Source organism: Tursiops truncatus, chromosome 2 (assembly GCF_011762595.2).
Source record: "Tursiops truncatus isolate mTurTru1 chromosome 2, mTurTru1.mat.Y, whole genome shotgun sequence".
NCBI classification, from domain to species: domain Eukaryota; kingdom Metazoa; phylum Chordata; class Mammalia; order Artiodactyla; family Delphinidae; genus Tursiops; species Tursiops truncatus.
Window position 1 is genome coordinate 143,001,650 of NC_047035.1, and position 18,855 is coordinate 143,020,504.

An 18,855-nucleotide genomic window follows, 5' to 3' on the forward strand; every position below is an offset into this window, starting at 1 on the left:
CGTGTCCCCTGCATCGGCAGGAGGACTCTCAACCACTGCGCCACCAGGGAAGCCCCCAAAGCGTCTTTTTAGCTCAAAATATTACCCTTGCTGGTTCTGTCCCAGTTCTCATCTTTCCTGTGTCACTTGTTTTGGATTAAACCAATGACAATTTCTTCGCAAATGTAAATATTATCTTAGTGATTGGCCTTAAATCAGTATGGACTTTTGCCACTCATGTAACTTGGCCATTAAGCAGCTAGTCACTCAACAGGGTGCTGGGTGGTGGATCGGCCATGTTCTGAGGGTGCAGCGTGGTTCAAAAAGCCCCTGAGTCCCTTGGTCAGAGAGACACTGGAGGGAATTTGGCCTCTCGCCATTTATTACCGTGATATTCAATGTGGTCTTCAACAGAAGAAGAGGGATTTCCTTTCACAGTTAGGAAACTCCAAGGGTGTCTGAAAAAAAAAAAAAAACAAAAAAGTTCTTCACACATCTGAGCCTGTACTGGAGGTAGAGTTGACGCAGGGTGTCACACAGAGGCTGTTTGGGGGAAATTAGTTTCCAGGCTGGGCTTCCCTTTCTCCAGAAGAAAAAGAGCCTTTCTCTGCAAGCCCTGGCCTTCCGAACCACTTGGCTGGCCTGATGTTTGTGGACTGTGAACCTCTGCAACTCCATGCTGGCAGTCGACAGGGTATGAATCACAAATAACAAACAAGCCCACAGACCTACGTACCACCTGCCAGGCTCAATTAGGTTCTGAAGCAAGTGCTCTCATTCCTTTAGGAAAACAAGGAAACACGCTCCAAGGGAGAAAGCTTCTTTCTCTCATGAGTTAATCTCGAGGAAAATGCCACAGGCAGATGTGACTGAGTACCCAGGAATCGGCCTTGGGCCTTGGGAAGGAAAGAAATACCTCTTCTTCCTAATGAGAAGCAAAGGAGAAAAAGAAGGGGTACCATTTTGGAAAGTTATACACTCCTCTTTTCTCCATTGAAGCGTGCCCTGCTCTAGGGTGGGAAGGCTTTCTTATCCGTTTTTGTCTTCCCCCTAATACCTAACCCAGCCTCTCGCTTACTGTGAGATGTCAGTAGGTCTTGGTCCTCAATAACTTTGATTATTTTTGTTTTGATCTCTTATCTTGGAAAGTAAGTCTTCATCGAGGTTGGGGATTTGACTGTGCCACCCACCCTTGCTTAAAAGCTTTCAGTGCCCGCCCATTTGCGTAAAAAGCAACCTCCTTGGCCCAAAGCAAGAGGCCCTCCTGTGCCCACCTCGGCAGCTCCACCTCTCACCCCTCCTGTTCTTGTTCTTTCACGCCCCGTCATCAATTCCCATTGAATGTCTGCCTCCCGGCGAGAGCTCAGTACTTCCAGAGACAGGTCACAACTTACCATGAGAGCTCAGTACCAGCTAGTCCAGCCCTAGTGCCTTACGGCAATATTTGCTCAACAGTCCCTTCCTGGGTGAATGAACAAAGGATGGTTCCAAGTCTCAGATCTTCTACTGATTTTAGGTGCTTTGAGTCTGTCATTCAAAGTGGGTCTATACAAATGAAGGGTAAACATGTAATCCCTGCCTACCTATCTCCTTCGCTTATAGAACACAGCACCCATCCTTCCGCGGCTCTTGTTTGTAAGGAGAGAATAGTTGCTAACGTTTATTGAGTGCTTATTCTGTGCTTCACACAGTGGCAGGTATTTTGCTCGTATTATCACAGTTACCCTCCCCAGAGCCCTTTGAGCTGGCTCCTCAAATATCCCATTGTACAGACACAGGAAGCCTGCAAAGAGAGGGTGAGTCACTTGTGCAGTCACCTAGCAGGAGGCGCAGCCCAGGCTCAAATTCAGGCCAAATCGGATGCTAGATCTTGGACCTTCTTCTGCTGAGGCCCTACGTAGCCAGTCCCTTTGTGGTTCTGCCTGTCATTGGAAATTAACGAACTGGCCTTTTGGCTTATAACACAGTGAAACAGCAGCACCCTTGGTTTTGGTTAACAAAGGAGTTTTAACAGTTCTAAAGTGTCACTGTCATTCTTTGGCTTCTTGAGTCTCCTGCCCAAACCCTTCCAGAAGGAGCAGCCCATGGGCAGTCAGAAAAAGCACCCTTGAACCCGGAGTCCTGTCCCTGCCCAGGGGACCTCGGCCCAGGCAGTAAAATTGCTTTGCTCAGAGCCCAGAAAAGGCTCTGGCCTGCCCCCATTTTGCCCACGGTCCACAGAGCTGGAGGGAGGTGCACCCCTATCTCCAGTAGCTACGGGACAGATGATCTCAACTTTCCACGGAACTGAGATCTGATTCAACACGATTCAAAGGTGTGGCTACTGTGGGGTAAAGGGCTTCCTCTTGGTGCCAACAGGCGCGCATGCCAAAGTCAGGCATGACGCTGCAGTCCAAGGCAAACAAAACATGCCCTGGAGCACATCAAAGGGCCCCTTCTGCCGGGGGGCCTGGCTGGGCAGACGCACTTTACGTGGTCTCTAAACAGATGTCTGCCAATCCCCCCAGGCGTGTTCTGACCCCGTTGCTAAAGAAAGGGAAAATGACCATTAGCTGTACATCTGAGGCACGGCTTTTACACACAGTAGATGCTCAATTAATACTTTGTAAGTGGCCGATTGAATGAATGAGTTCATATACACAGAGACCTGTGGAGCTTGAAGAGTGGAATATGCTTACAAGGAAAACCAGGCTCCCTTTAAGAACAAGCCCTAACGTGTCCCATGAGGATGGATCACATGTCTGCACGCCCCAGGGTCACCACTGAGGGTGATGTCGCCTGCGGAAACGAGCAAGGAAGTTAGGGAAAGTCAGCCTCGGGTAGCGATGCTTCAGTGTTCTGGAGCCCTGGGGAGGTGGAAGTGATGGGCAATACCTAAATCCAAGGTGTAGGAAGTGTTTGCTGCCCAATCTGGTCATCGCCTTCCTGGCCACGTCGTCCAAGTTTCGAGAGCCTTCATCATTCACGGCAACAGAAAGGATCCTGCCGTCGGGCACCGTGTTTAAATACTGGGCCAGACGTTCACTCTCTTTCTTGGATCTATAGGTGTCAAACCTAAAAAGGGCAGAAAGAGGGGATTTTAATAGTCCTAACAGCGGCCCAAAAAAGAGAACTCTAAGCACTTACCTGTGTTATGACAACTAACACGCCATCCAAAGATCTCAAGGGCTATGATTTTTAAAGAAAGAAGCTTTCATTACAGCAAGAATCGATCATCTCAGACTTGACAAAGATAACCCTCCCTCATCCACGTACAAGAGCTATGAAATATAGATCTCAAAAAACCTACATCACAGGTGACAAGAATTTACAAAGGAAAGACCCAGTTGTGTGATGATTCCAACTCTAAGTGTAAAGGGAACTTATTAAGTAAAAACATTTTGTACAATGACAACGGGAATTCCGAAAGAATTAATAATTCTTTCATTCAAATTTAATTCTAAATTAATTCTTTAATTTAAAGCAAAATAATTCTAAAACGAGGCTAGAAAAAGAAACCAGAATGAAGAGCCAAGATTTGGGAAAAGGAAAACAGTGGTGGTACGGGGAGCGGGGGGGAATGTATGGACACTCCTGAGTCCTCAAACTGGTTTTTAATTGTTCCCATAACCTGGTCTGACCCCACCTAGGCCCCCTCCTTCTCCAGTGCTCCACCCCAGGAATCGTCTGCTATGAGCCTAGTACAGCTCAGGGTCCCATGGTCATACCCCACGCCCACTCCTGCCTTCACTCATTCATCCTTACCTTCTCTCCAGCCAATCAAATACTTCCTACCGTTCAAGAGCCGACCTAAGTTCTTGTTTCTGCAGGTAACCTCCAGGTAGCCAGGTCTCAGGTGACCACAGCCTGCGTTTCTGTGTGTGTCCAGGGTTTATTAATATCCTTACTCACACACATTCAGCTCTCAGATTCCTGAGCCCTCATACTTTACCCGAAGGAGATTAGGAAGGAGCAGGTATCCTGCCTTTGGAACCTCCACATCAGCTATTGGGATAACATCTCATTATGCACTTCAGTAATGAATTCAACTTCAGGTTGGCTGCTGCAAGTAACCATGCTGTACTACGTAAGAAGCAGCGCCATATCCGGAGAAACCCAGAATTCAAAAGGATGCCTGCACCCCGATGTTCACTGCAGCACTATTCACAATAGCCAGGACGTGGAAGCAACCTAAGTGTCCATCGACAGAGGAACGGATAAAGAAGATGTGGTACCTACATACAACAGAATATTACTCAGCCACAGAAAGGAGCAAAATAGTGCCATTTGCAGAGACGTGGATGGACCTAGAGACTGTCATACAGGGTGAAGTAAGTCAGAAAGAGAAAAACAAATATCGTATAATATCACTTACGTGTGGAATCTAGAAAAATGGTAGAGATGAACTTATTTGCAAAACAGAAATAGAGTCACAGATGTAGAGGACAAACTTATGGTTACCAAGGTGGGGAAGGGGGGTGGTGGGATGAACTGCGAGATTGGGACATATATACACTACTATGTATAAAATACATAACTAATGAGAACCTACCGTATAGTACAGGGAACTCTACTCAGTGCTCTGTAGTGACCTAAATGGGAAGGAAATCTAAAAAAGTGTGGATATATGTATACCTGTGGCTGATTCGCTTTGCTGCACAGCAGAAACTAATACAACATTGTAAAGCAACTATACTCCAATAAAAGTTAATAATAATAAAAAAATCAATATAATATAATATAATATAATTCAAAACAAAAATGCAGCAGCACCAAGGAGTCAGAACACAACTGAGGAGACTGTTCTCTCTCCTGTGAAGGCAGAGGCTCTCTGATAGATTTTGTGTCCATCAGCTCAGCCTGGCTCCGTACACTGTGGTCTGAGGATTGCTCCGTCCCAGGCCAAGCAGGTGGCTGTCAGCCCCCGTGGGGACAATATAGTGGTTTAGGGCCTGAGCAGATCTGGGTTTGAATCGCAGCTCCGACACTCCCCAGCCTTGAGACTCTGAGCAAATCTAGCTTCACCCAACCCCAGCGTTCTCATCTGTATAACAACAGAACCCACCTGACAGGGGGTTTCTGAAGATTCCGTTATATACGGCAGATAAAGTGGTTAACACAGGGTTTTGCACAAAGTCCAGTGATCGTATTATTGTTACTAATATCCACCAGAGGGCAAGGTTGGCTGTCCTGCGTGCTTCTGCCCACCCCGTCCCATATCATAGCTGATTCCCTGCTGCCTTCCTGTGGACGCTCACAGCTCATGACCTGTTTCTGAGGAGTTCCATACGCCCGTCCTCCAGCAGCACCAGGAAAGCTGTCTCTGCTTGCCTATTCCAGCTGTGCCCTTCCTAATGGATCTTTCTCTCTGAGTGGCCTGGGACAGCCCCTGCAAGGCCAGGGCGAGAGCCCCCGGGAGAGCCCCCTCTGCAGAATCTGCCAGGATACCTGAGCCAGGGCAAGGGTCAGGGAGCGGGAGACTTGCCCTATCTGCCTCCGAAATATCTCTCAAGTTCATCCACTTCTGTTGCCACCGCCTCTACCTGAGTCCTCGCCGGCGACCTCCTAACCACCTCTGCTGGCTTTACCTTTGCCCTCCACAAACAATCCGCTCTCTACACAGCAGCCAGGTCCTTTAAATCAGATCGTACCCTTCTTAAAGCCCTTCGGTGGCTTTGCGTCCCACTAAGAATAAAACCCACCTCCTCACTGGGCCTCCAAGGCCTCCACACCCACCCCTGCCTAAAACTCTGACATTACGGCATCTCATTTCCATCCCTCTGCCCTCCCGTATCTCTGCTGGCCCTTCCTCCCTGTGAGAACATCACGCCCTTTCTCACCTCTGGCCCTTTGCACTTGCCGCTCTGTCTTGAAAACTCTTTCCCTGACTCAGCCTTACCCAGCGGTCCTCAGCTCAAATGCTGCTTGTTCACACTGGCCTTTCCAGACCGTGTGATGCCAAGTGGTCTCCTCTAGCTACCCTCTACCCTCTCACTATGTCTCTTCCCCCTAATTACCGATGATCACAGCCTAAAACTACGCTGTGCTTACATGTGTGTATGTGTGTGCAAACATGCCTGTTCCTGTTCAATTCAGCTTGGATTTCTGTCTGTTTCACCCACTGCTGTGCTCCCAGCATCCTGAGTGGCGTCTGGCTAGGACACATGCTCAGGAAGTGTATGTCGAATGAATGAATGTGTTCACGTGAGGGCAAACCTTACCGGTCAGAATGGATGACTGTCCCTGATTTGGGGTCAATGACGTGAACAATGACTCCACGGTGACCCCAGCTCCTTTCGAAAAAATAACCTCCCTCTTGCATGCCACCGGGGTGAAGAGTCTTGTTCAGAAATGTCCAAGAGAGCTTCTTCTGTCCATGCAACTCAAGGGTACCTCCTCTGTCGACGCCGATGTACTTGAGGCCAAAGTAAGGGTCTGGTTGAACGTCTTCATCAGCCCTACAAGAGAGAACAGCTCTCCATGGTCGGCCGACACCTCTCTTTACTGGATGCTAAGCCCAGAGGGGACGGCACTGCTCTTGACTCCCACTGTGGCCACCCTGGACCCAGTTACACCTGGTGATTGCTCGAGGTCCGTAGACATAGCATTGGCAACCAAGGTTGTCCCCCACCAGACCAAAATGTGCCCAACAGGCCAAGCAGAAATACTTATCAATAGTTAACATGTTGGTACTTCTTTCCAGTTCTAAGTATGTTATATTTTGGTCCATATCAGATGTGGGATCACCTGGACTGCATACCCTTGTGTACTCTTGGTTACTGATTCTGAGAACTCTCAATTGCTTGAAGAGGGAGCACACCAGAGGCAAATACTGCATGGAATTTTTCTTTATCTTGTCCATCATTGGCTATTAATAAACATTCACAGAGACTCCCTCAGCCATGACGTGATTAGAAGGCAGCAGGAAGGCTGGCAGGGGTTTCTGTAACTTAAGTCCGGACCTGAGCCACAATAAATAAAATGCCTCACGCACTCCTCCAACTCACCCGAATCGCCACTGTCTGTCTCGTTCATGATTACCATCTGGCAGGACCTAATGATAATTCCTTTCTTGCACTAAAGCCTTGCTGTCTTACCTCCCACTCTTCCATGAAAAACCTCCTTCCCGTCAGATCCAAGAGTATCATGTGACCCATGGAAGCCGTCTACCCACCTTCCATACAAAATGATGCTGAAATTGCCCTGGAAAGGGCAGAGGGCACTCCCAGCATGCAGCTCTCCTCCGTTGTCAATCAGGATGTGCCGGGCACGCAAAACAATTGCCTCATCTTGGTCTTTAATGACTAGCTTCCCTGAAGAGGCAGGAATGGAGTGAGGTTTAGGAAGACAAGTCTTAGTGGTGAGATTACAGCAGAGGCAAGGGCAGACCTCCTAAGCCCCTCATGTCATCCCTCAGGCAGGCCAAGAGGCATGTCTTTCCAATACTTCTATGCTCGCTGTGCTTACGGTGGTTGCTTTTCTCTCTGCCTTGTGACGTGTAAATAATGCCTGCTTGGTTTACTGCTATCGCTGCCTGTGCTGCATTCAACGAGCAAGCATCTGAAGGTCAGATACGCAGGAATGCTCGGAGCACCAATAAGAAGTTTCCTCTATAAATGCTTCTTTCACTAAGATTGGACCTCTGACAAGCCACTCCTCAGTGCTCCGACAACCAGATGCTCTGACATGAACCCAAAGCACGTGACATTTGTTCTGTCCATCTACAGTTCTGGCAACCTACATCCCATCTGCTAGGCTCTGAGGCAGCGGACCAGAGAGAGATGGGGCAGGGGAGGGAGACTGGCTTACCTCCCTCTGAGATGCGGATGGAATGGACCGTGGCAGAAGCGATAAGCAGCAGTGTTCTGCCCTGGCCTATGTGCACGTAGTAGTCTGGGTCATGGCCAGGGTTCCAGGGCTGCAGCTCAGGCCACTGATCAGGGCACTCAGCTGCCGCTGCAAAGGACAGAGAGGTGTCACTGCTACCACCCACCAACGTCCCCGAGCAAGGACTGCCACAGACCACAAGCAGGGTGGGGTGGGGAGTCTATCATGCATTTTCATGGCCCTTGCCTTCTCCCTACTAGAGCTCAAAGCAGGGCCCTAGAAAGCAAAGAGAACCCCTGATATAGGAGCCAGGAGGCCTGAGATTTAGTCGAATGTCTTTCATTAGTTCATCCTTTATCTGTGAACAAGTCACTTCCTTTTTCTGGACTCAGTTTTTCCCTTTATAGAATGAAGGTTAGACCAGATGACTCCTCAAGACATTCCAAGATCTAAAGTTAGGCAATGATTTACCCAGATTATTTGTATTCCAAGGCATCCTTTCCCCTGGAAAGCATTGTTTAAAAAGTTGGCAAAGCCTTTTCCCCTTCTGCCTGAGAATTTGACTTTTAGTTAATTTTCTCTGTTTCCCTGGAAGCCTGAGAAAGATGGTATTCTATAAAGCATGTTACCAAACAACATCTTATAACAAAAGTGACCCCTGATTAGTAAATGGCATCTAAACTGGGAGGAACTATGCAAAATTTATAATGATCCTGGTGGAGATGTCGTGCTTGGAGGCTTCCCTGTGCAGGGACTCTCGTAATTGGGCAAATCCCACACAGCAACTCTGAAAGTTACGTCTATAGAGTTGCTATAAGAGATACTAGCTCTGACGGGGCAATACCCACACCTGTCCAATCACAGTCTTGTTCCCTCTCACCTAAGGAGCTGTCATCTGGGGAACAAAAGAAGATAGCTTCTGGAGGCTTGTAGAATGCTTCCAAGACCACTCTCACGGAAGAGAAACGCCTGACGCTGCTCTGATGGTGGGCGGTGTTTCTGTCCTAGGCCCTCTGAAGTTATCCTGATGCCAGGCATGGACTGTGGTAGCCTCATGAGTCTGAATGTTTAGTTGAACTCAAAGCCCCCACGGTGGGTGTTGCAGACTTCTCCCCGACGCAAGTAGAAGCAGTGGGAGGAGTCTCTCCTCCTATGGCTAAGAAGGCTCTGTACCCCAGTGGGGTACCATGTATGGTGAACAGAGGAGGACTGTCTCAGAAACTGGGAAAATCTCCCTGGACAGCAGGGAAAAACCCAGAGGGAAAGGAACAGGAAGAGGCAACAGGCAAAACAAAATGAGAATGGCTTGCCTCAGAGATGGAGCCCCAATGCCCTCCTTTTTTTCTCTCACTAGAAAGTTGTGAGCAAGCATGAAATAGTAGTTTTTTTTTTTTTGCAGTCCGCGGGCCTCTCACTGTTGTGGCCTCTCCCGTTGCGGAGCACAGGCTCCGGACGCGCAGGCTCAGCGGCCACGGCTCACGGGCCCAGCCGCTCTGCGGCACGTGGGATCCTCCCGGACCGGGGCACGAACCCGTGTCCCCTGCATCGGCAGGCAGACTCTCAACAACTGCGCCACCAGGGAAGCCCAAATAGTAGATTTTAAATAACTGGAGCGGGATGGAGAAGGAAGGTGAGGTGTAGTAAACCCATGGCGGGGGCAAGGTTTCAGATGGTGAAGACCCTGGGGAAGGTACTGGAAGGAATGGATGCAAATTCCACCCTTGGGCACCGAGCAAGGGCCCCTAAGGGAAGCCATGTCTCTTGAGCCAGGTGGGTGCAGTGGACAATATCCACGACACTGGGTGGGACCCCAGAAGGAATTCTGGCTTCAGTACAATTACTAGCATGTCAGTTCTCAATGTGACTCGACTTCGATGCGGCTGTCTCTAGGGTAAGATCCCATGTTTATATATTTCAAGAGAACTGGAAGGGCGCTGCTCCTTTATCTACTCAGCATTGCCAGATGTGGACTCCGGAAGCCCCCATCACATCATCGGCGCGGCCCACCTGAAAGCAGCGGCCGGCCCTTCTCTTCTCTGCAAGGCGCAGGGCAGGCACTTGGTGCGTGTTTCCTGAGTCCCACTCCCCACCGTCCCCTCCCATGCTTCCTAACACCCTCCTTTATGCCCCGTCTGCCTCACTGCCTCAGCCCGAACTCAGGGTTTGGATCGTTTTCATTAGGAAGAGAATTTCACTTGTTTTTGGAGTTTTGCTAAAGCAGCTCTTCCAAGATTCTGTAAACCCCATGGGACTCAAATAGTGGCAAAACAATGAAAAACTGTGGCATTTACTCATCCGTGGAGTTTTCATTTTAATGTACGAGCAGGGTTGCCAGCAAGCTGCCAGGACGGGCCGAGGTAGTGGTGGGGGCTGGGGGCCTCTGCCTGGGCCCTCAGTAACCAAGGATGATCACGAGGGCTCTGGGGCCTCCGTCCAGCTGAGGGGCTCCTGAGGGCCAATGCCCACCCCTGGGTTTGCCTTCAGATGGGTCAAGTGCTTGGCTGGCTTTCAGCAGAGGTCAGTCAGAGGCCCTGGGCTGCCCTCCACCTAGTCCTGGACCTGGAGTGTCTGTTTCCAAGGTGGTGACTCCTCAGCCACGCGGGGAACGCATGTGGCGACTGGCGAGCCCAGAGATCCAGGCGTGGAGCCGTAAGCGTGCCGAGAAGGAATCGTTCCAACTCCACGGGACCAAGCCCAGGGTCTCACCAGCCACATCTCCTAGGAGAATCCCAACTGCCCCTTTATTCTCCAACTGCACGTGTTTGCATCAGTCTTTGCATCCGGGTTTGGAAGCGGCCAGCCTGACACTCGTAGGCTCTCTTGTCATCGGGAGCACAATTCCCAGAGCTCCAGCAGCTCTGACCCCACAACATAAGCACAGCAGTTACAAGACTGGCCGTGGATGAACGCCCCTTCACTGGAGACGGAGATTTTGCTCTTGGTAAAAGTGGGTTTCAGTGGCTCTTCATCTGTAGGAATCAGTGAGTAGCTGGCAACGGTCAAGGCCTTTGCTGAGATATCACCACAGCAGCCACCCTTCCCAGGAGGGGCTGCAGGAAGTGGGATTCAGAGCGGACGCAAGCCCTACTCGGAGCATGAATGGCAGGGGGTTGGCTTCTGCATCCCTCTGACGTCACAGAAAAGCAAGAGGGAATCAAACGCACAGCCTCCTTTCCGAATGGTTTATAGTCAAACAGAAGAGAGAGACCCAGGATGTAAGAGGAAATACCCAGAGACCTCCCCAAGGCCGCAAGGTGATTCACCTTAAAAGAGAACCCTAAACCCAGTTCCTGGCACAGGGTCAGTGCCCCCTTGGTGGTTATTAACTGAATAAATGATGGAAGGACTAAATGAATGAATTCAGGCAATATTGACAATTGTTGCACTGAGAGTGAAAATATTGCTTGCCTGCTATGTCCCCTAAGGACCAAAAAGATTCTACAAGGAATCACGTTGAAGGGATTTCACTAGTTATGATTAGAGATTACTTCCTTGCACCAGTGGGTTGAGAAAAACAAGATATAATGCAATGTAAGGTCCTTTATTCTTATTGTAGAAAAGCAGTCAGCTCAAGTGATAATAATAGCATTTCTTTTAAAAGCAATCCATGGTGATGGTATTATTACTCAACCTCTATTCAAAATGTTTAAATGGTCCCCATCTCTCAACTTCTACCCCAAGCTGGGTTTATTTGATTTTGCTTTTTTTGTAGCCCACGCAAACTTGCCTGGTGCTTCTGGATTTTCATTCAAAATCACTCAAAGAAAAAGTTGACGATATCAAGATCAGAAAGAGAGATCTAAACCTCATCTAGAGCATCACGGCTAACAAGGTGCTTTAATGCGCCCAGATCTTAGGACGGCAAAGCAGGAAGGGAACACTGAGACCAGGTGGCTCGGAGGCGGCAGGCCGGCTGGCAGATACGCGTTTTTTTGCTCTGCTCCACCGCCACCCCGAGTGTTTGGTAAAATTTCAATTGGTTGCCATCCTTTAACAAGTAGAGAGCTCTTACATGAAAGTCTAGATTTCTGACTTCTCTTAAAAATTCAATAGGTCTTGCAACAGGGGCCCCGCCTCCCCATGTGGCAGCAACTGGCCGGGACTGAGAAGTGGGTGTCCCTGAAGAGGGGCGTGAACTCCCCAGGTGACCACATCTCTACCTGGCCAGCTTCACTGCTTTGTGTCATGTGCCTGGTTCCTGTAGACACTGAGTTTGTAACCCCTGAGCCTAGTCTAACCCCCTCATTTTGTGGATGACGAAACTGAAGACCAGGATAAGACGTGCCCAGGATCAGCGAGTTAGCAGGGGCAGGCCAGAGCCCAGCCACCCTGACCCCACCCTGCGGCTCCTTCTCCTGGCCTTCCTCGTGGAGATGCAGAGGTCCAACTGCTCTGCAGGGGCTCACCTGTGGATGCGGCGCCGGGAAAGCGGGCCAGGGCGAACCAGCCGATTGTCAGCAGCACCTTAAAGGAGACGTCCGGACCGTGAGCCGCTCTCATGCTGGCAGAGCGCTCCCTGAAATAAAAAAGCACACTGAGTCAGACCTGCAGCCTCCCCAGGCTGGAGTTGGTTTGTGGGGCAGACACACACACAGAGACAGGGCCACACACACACGCAGAGGTCGCGCCAGTATGGGCATACTCCAGCCGGCCAATGCAAAGTCCTCAGCTGCCATGACTCAGGGCTGGGCAGATCAGGGCATGAAAGCCCTGTCACTGTCCCGCCTGTGTCCTGCAGCTCAGAGACCCGGTGATGGATGGAATTTCATCCTTGGCGCTCGAGCTCACTACCCTCCAGAATGAAGGGCTTTTTTTTTCCCCTTAAGTTAAAAACAGAGAAAAACAAAAAATATTCCCACTGAACATGAGCTGGAAAATAGACGCCACCAACTTGCTGTGTGATCTCAGCTGATCTGATTAACCTCTCTGGGATTCAGTTTCCTAATCTGAAAAATGAGGATGTGGACTATAGCTGATTTCTAATATCAGTCTGTGCTTCTAAAACAAGTCTTGATGATACTATTGAGATCCTAAATATGATGCCTGTGTGTTATAAACCCTTCTAATATTACCCATCCAAGAGGAAGGCAGGGCAGAGATAGCTAATTGTCTCCTAATATCCATTTTTCCCTGGAAAAGAACCCCTGGGTTTTTATCTGGGCACACAGCCACCTAGAATAAAGGCTACCTTCTCCAGTCTCTCTTACGTTAGTTGTGATCTCGGAATTAAGTTCTGGCCAATATAGTAAAAGTACAGTGTGTGAATTCCAGGATATGTCCTTAGGGAAAGCAGGAAGGCTTTCTTCCCTCTTTCCTGCTGGCTGGAATACGGATATGATGCCTGGATCTTCAGCAGCTATCTTTGGCCTTGTAACGGGAGCCATGTGCAGAAGATGACAATGCAGAGAGTAAGAACCTAGGCTCGGACCCTGTGGAGAACTGAAACAGCCCTAGACTGTGAATTTATTTTTATGTGCGACAGAATTAAATGAATTTTATTACATTCCTATTTTACGAAAGCCACTTTTCTCCCCCTTGTACTCAGATAGAAGGTGAATACGGGAACCTGTCTAGATAAACCTCAAGACAGGAACTTTAAAAAAAAGTTCCCCTTTCATAATATAATGCCAATTCCCCTTTCATAATACAATGCCCTTGGAGAAATGTCTCTGTCTTCAAGTCCTGTGTGCCGCACAGGAGTGCTTAAGGAGGGGCTTGGGGAGTGACCAGCTCCAGCTTCCATGCCCGCGTCCCCAGGTCCTCCCCAGAGCATGACTGTAGTCATGCCTGGAAACAAACAGATATTCTCCCACACTGAGAAAGAAATCTCTCTCATCCCACACAGGCTCCTCCCTTTGAATGAGCTCAGGGACAAATCTGATCATCTCTGACCTTTCAGCTCCTGGTGAAGCACTTTGTGTGAGCAGCAAGAGGGTCTGAAACAGAGCACCCTGGCCCTGCGCCTGGTCCTTCCCGCACAGGTGCGCCGGGGAGGCCGGGGGAGGGAGGAAACCATACTCGCAGCGTCAATGCCCGCAGTGTCCTCCTGGCGGGCACCCTGCCTGGCCCTGGCCTGATATGCCGAGAACAACAGGACCCATTCTAGTCGCCTCTGCAGGGCCGCTGATGTCAGGCGTCACAGCATCTGGGAATGGCGCCTTTCCCATGGCCCCCAGAAGAGGAGTGTCTGCTTTCATGCTCTTTGCAATAAAAAGAAGGGGACACCGGGACAGGAGTGTTTTGTGGCCCTTGGGGAAAGTCAGAGCCCAGCTCTCGAGTCTCCATCTGTTTAGAAAAACCAAAGGGAGTTTGCTCTTTGCTGCTGGGAAGCCCCAAATCAACCTGGGGTTCCATGAAGGGAACCCAAACTTTGGGCCGTGAGCTGGCAGAGGAACGTGGCCGGCACCCAGGGTGGAGGTACCCGGGTGCGGGGGGCAATCTGGGTGCGGGCGCCCCTCCCGCCTTAACTGTCGGGTGACCCTCATCCAGACATTCCCTTCTCTGGGCCTCGACTTCCCGTGTGCAGAGTGGAAGGTTGGAGTACAGGGAGTTTGTGGCCCTGACATCTTCTGACCATTTCAGAGACAAAAAAGGAATCACTTTCGGGATGGATGTAAAAACGATTCCCACTGGCAGGATACTGCTCAAAACCTCTTTTCCCCAAGCTTCAAGAGAGAGACCTGCTATATCTGAGTGCCACTGGATACAGAGAGGTCCCCCTGCTCCAAAGAGGTCGCGACCCCACATTGCTGGGGGTGGTCCTCCGCGAGTGGCTTCCAGGGCCCGAGTACAGAAACCTCGAGAAACCTTCTGTTGCTGTGAATCCCAAAGCTTCTCAACTTTCACTTGGGAATTCTTCACCAAGAGAGGACAGCTTTCTCAGCTGGCCACTAAAAGCTCTCTGGCAACGCGAGTTAGGGTTCAGCTTCTCCAGCTGGCAACATACAGTCTTGAAAGGGTTCCCAGCTGCTGAAGGCCTGCGAAGAGTGCATGGCTGGCTAACGATGTTAGAAGGCTCCGCAGGAAGCTGCTGGCTGGAGGCTGGCTGGAGGCTGGCTGGAGGCTGCCCTTGCTGGGTCCCGATGGTCCTGAGCTGGCCTCTTCCTTACAGGGTGCGGTGAACCCCTCTGGCAGCCATTTGGAAGAGGAAGGGCCGGCACTGCGGGATACTCCACAAGGCTTCACAAGAACAAGCTGAAGTTTTCCAGGAGCTCAGCACCCTCCCGTCCAGCTGCAGTTCCATGCCGTGTCTGCCAGGCCTCACAGGGGCGTGGAGGGGCAGGAGGAAAAGCAGCGACAAGAGGCGTCGCCTGCTACCCTCTGTCTCCGGGTCTCCTCGCTGCTGCCATCAAGCACCAGGGGCTGGGGCTTTGCTCTTCCTTCAGCTGCCCTGGGGTAGGACCTGCCACCTGCAGAGAGAAAGGAGCGCCGGTGTTATTCAAGCCTCCAGAGAGGCCCCTACATCTCTGGGGCAGCAGCGTTAGCAAGTACATGCCCCCTGGCATCCCCGACCCCAGGGGGATGTGGGTTCTCGATGCCTGCAGAAGCCAGAACTTTCTTCAGGGATTATCATTAACTACCAAACGTAAAAGAGATAGCTAGTGGGAAGAAGCCCCAGAGCCCAGGGAGATAAGCCTGGGGTCCACCTAGAGGGGTGGGATAGGGAGGGTGGGAGGGAGACGCAAGAGGGAGGGGATACGGGGATATATGTATACGTATAGCTGATTCACTTTATTATACAGCAGAAACTAACACACCATTGTAAAGCAATTATACTCCAATAAAGATGTGAAAAAAAAAAAGAAAGAAAGGGAGTAGGGGGTAGTGGGGAGGGTCAGTGTAAGGTCTGAGGCTGGGGGTGAGATGGACTGCAGGGTGATCCGGAAGCCAGTTTGGGGTAGGAGACAGCACAGTGACAGCCGTCACTCTCCCTGTCACACCCGCACTAAGGCAATTCTCATCTCATGCAAACCCGCACTAAGGCAATTCTCATCTCATGCAAACCTAGACGAGGCCCGGCTCAGACCAGCAGGACACTGTGGTGACCAGGAGCGCAGGCTCCAGAGTCTTCTATCCCAGCCATGCAGTTCACATCGGGGAAAACCGTGTGACCACTTGGGCCTCGCCTTTTTAATCCATAAAACTGAAATAATTGGGACTTCCCTGGTGGCGCAGTGGTTGAGAATCCGCCTGCTAATGCAGGGGACACGGGTTCGAGCCCTGGTCCGGGAAGATCCCACATGCTGCGGAGCAGCTAAGCCCGTGTGCCGAAACTACTGAGCCTGCGCTGTTGAGCCCGCGTGCCACAACTACTGAGCCCACGTGCCACAACTACTGGAGCCTGCGTGCCACAACAACTGAAGCCTACGCACCGCAACAAAGAGTAGCCCCCGCTCGCCGCAACTAGGGAAAGCCCACGCGCAGCAGCGAGCACCCGACACAGCCAAAAATAAATAAATTTTTAAAAAAACTGAAATAATGCATCTTAAATTCCAAGGTCACTGTGAGGATCAAACGAGATGCTCTACACAAAGATCGTAAAGCTCTGGGCCTGACCGGTGGTCGGTGCTCAAGGTGTGGGAGCTGCTGTTCTGAAGGATACACAGCACGATGGGTGAAAGAGCCTGGAGATGGAGCTGAGAACCTGGTCAGAGTTCCAACTCCGGCCCTCACCAGCTGTGTGACCTTAGACAAGTCACTCAAACTCTCTGGGCCTTAGCCTTCTCAGTTTTTAAATGGGAACAATAATACTACCCATAACCGGGAGTGACTGTTATGCGGCTCAGCTGAGATCGGCTGGCTCTAAAAACACCAGCTCATCTATCTTGGTCTCCAGATTATGTCCTGTGAGTGGTACAGAAAAGAATCAGATATGAATCCTGCCCCCCACCCCCAAGTCCGGAATATCCTACTGTCAAGAGGAGAGAGAGGCAGGAACACTAGGCACTATATTCCAAAATGACCAGCTGCTCACTTCCTGGGCAAAGGGAGATAAAAGAGATGGTACCACTGTCCAGACAGAACAGTCCGGACATTCCCTCTTTGCCTCACTGAGCGGAGGTCAGGGGAAAGATTTGATTTCAGCCCAATGGATCTGGACACTTCCCTTATGATGACACACGTGTATATAGGCCACTCTGTCTCCTGCTGAGACAGAGGGGGCTTTGGAACAACCACACCCTCTTGAAATCTCTGAGACATAGTTTGATTGACTTTTATGCCACTTAATGGTTGAACCTGTTACGGGCTGAACTGTGTTCCCTCAAGAGTCATATGCTGAAGTCTTAACCCCCAGTCCCCCAGCCTGGGACTGTATCTGGAGAAGGGGCCTTGACAGAGGAGATGAAGGTAAAATGAAGTTATGTGGGTGAGTCCTAATGCAGTATGACTGGTGTCCTTATAAGAAGAGGAGAGCAGGACACAGACACACGGAGGAAAGACCACGTGAGGATGCTGGAGGAAGATGCCACCTGCAAGGCAAGGAGAGAGGCCTCAGAGAAGCCAAACCCGCTGAAACTTTGATCTTGGACTTCTGGCCTCCAGAACACGGAGAAAATACATTTCTGTCATTTAAGCCACCCAGCCTGCGGTACTCTGTTACGGTAGCCCCAGGAAGCTAACACGGCATCCTTGAGTAAATTCGTTAATCTGTCTGAAGCTCGCGGCTTTCTCACCAGCAATGCCAATAATGATAATCATAGCAAACGCTAACACAGCCTTTTCTAGGTGTCAGGCGCTGCTTTATGCTTTTCGTCTACTGGCTAATTTAGTCTTTCGTAGCTCGGTGTCGTTATTAATCCCTAGTTTACGGATGGGGAAACTGAGGCACAAAGTGTCACCTTTCTTTTGGTAGCCAGGGTACACAGCTAGCAGGTGGCAAAGTTCAAAGCCTGCTCTCTCCTTCGGAAACTGTGCTTCCAATTCCTAAAGATTAAATGATTTGCAATGTCATCGCAAACTAAGAGAATGTAGGAGCTGGTAGGATAGTGAGAGGAGAACCCAGCTAGCACTTCTCCAACTTTATTGCACGCAGACATCCCCTGGAGAGCGGGCTAGAATGCAGATTCTGATTCAGTAGGTGTGTGGCGGGGCCTGGGATTCTGCTGAGGGGCACAGAGCCAGCAGGGGGCCCATCCAGGATTTGAACCCAGGAGGTCTGGCTCCAGAGTCCACGCTTCATAAAAAAGGAATAACACTACCCCCACCTACCTCCCGGCCGGGCACAGTGGGAGGAGGCAATGTTTGATTTGAGCCGTGTGGACAGATTAATGATCCTGACAGCAAACCGGGGTGAAGTTTGGGGAAGCTGGCGAGAATCTCCCTCCAGCTCTCTTGCGGTCAGGAAAGCATTGGTGTTCCCTTTCACTATGACCTAGGTTTCTTGTTCACAGGCCCTAAAATCCATGCCGTGGTTCCTGGAGGGCCCAACGGGGCTGGTGCAGGCTGGGTTCACCTGCACAGGCTCGACTCAGATCCTTCTCTGGATAGGAAACCACAGGTCCACCTCAGTGGCTACCAGAAACCACGGAAACAGGAAGGCAGAGCCCCAGGAGCTCGTTCCCTCTCGACAGAAAGCTCCCCTGATGAATTGCAGAACCCCCTCCATAACATTCCCTAGCAGGGCCCCCCCCCCTCCTCTCCTGAACCAAGCAGTGGGCAGCCAACTCTCTGGTCTGCCGGCCACACATCCCAGCCCAGGCCCAGCTCCCCCCGGAAGAGAAAGGTCACCTGGTCCTGACGCAGCATCCCCAGGGAGAAGGAGGAGGCAGGAGACAGGGCAGCCCAAGCATCCTTCTGGATCACAGAGAAACACAGGAAGCGTCCCAAGTCTGGAGAACGCTGGCAGCCCTGAGCCCTTTCTCAGTGTGAGGCTGCTATGCTGGGGACCCCAGGGACAGGGACCCCACCCCCCTCCTCAGAGACAAGCATTTAGAAGACCCTTGTTTTCTGCAAATCAGAGCATCTCCCAGGGTACCCCGTGATAGGTGCTCCGCTGGCATGAGCGACTCCTTTCTTTTGGAAACATACCTGCCCCGACCTCTCTCATTGCTGCAAAGATCAAAAACCTTC

General features: G+C 50.6%; 1 protein-coding gene across 3 annotated transcripts in view; it reads right to left on the minus strand.

The window, feature by feature from the left end:
• The window catches only part of CEMIP (cell migration inducing hyaluronidase 1), a 162,912-nt gene that overhangs the window by 61,429 nt on the left and 82,628 nt on the right, over positions 1-18,855 (minus strand). The window contains exons 1-7 of one of the 3 annotated variants that reach the window (XM_073801463.1): positions 14,466-14,586; positions 12,192-12,301; positions 7,768-7,914; positions 7,133-7,271; positions 6,180-6,416; positions 2,854-3,033; positions 367-437 (exon numbers count right to left, since the gene is read on the minus strand). In XM_073801463.1, the coding sequence (XP_073657564.1) occupies positions 367-437; positions 2,854-3,033; positions 6,180-6,416; positions 7,133-7,271; positions 7,768-7,914; positions 12,192-12,285 (868 nt within the window). In that variant the 5' untranslated portion in view covers positions 12,286-12,301; positions 14,466-14,586. Of the gene's footprint in view, positions 1-366; positions 438-2,853; positions 3,034-6,179; positions 6,417-7,132; positions 7,272-7,767; positions 7,915-12,191; positions 12,302-13,677; positions 14,433-14,465; positions 14,587-18,855 lie in introns of those variants that run through there. The other 2 variants (XM_033852228.2, XM_033852225.2) reach the window with 2 other exon arrangements.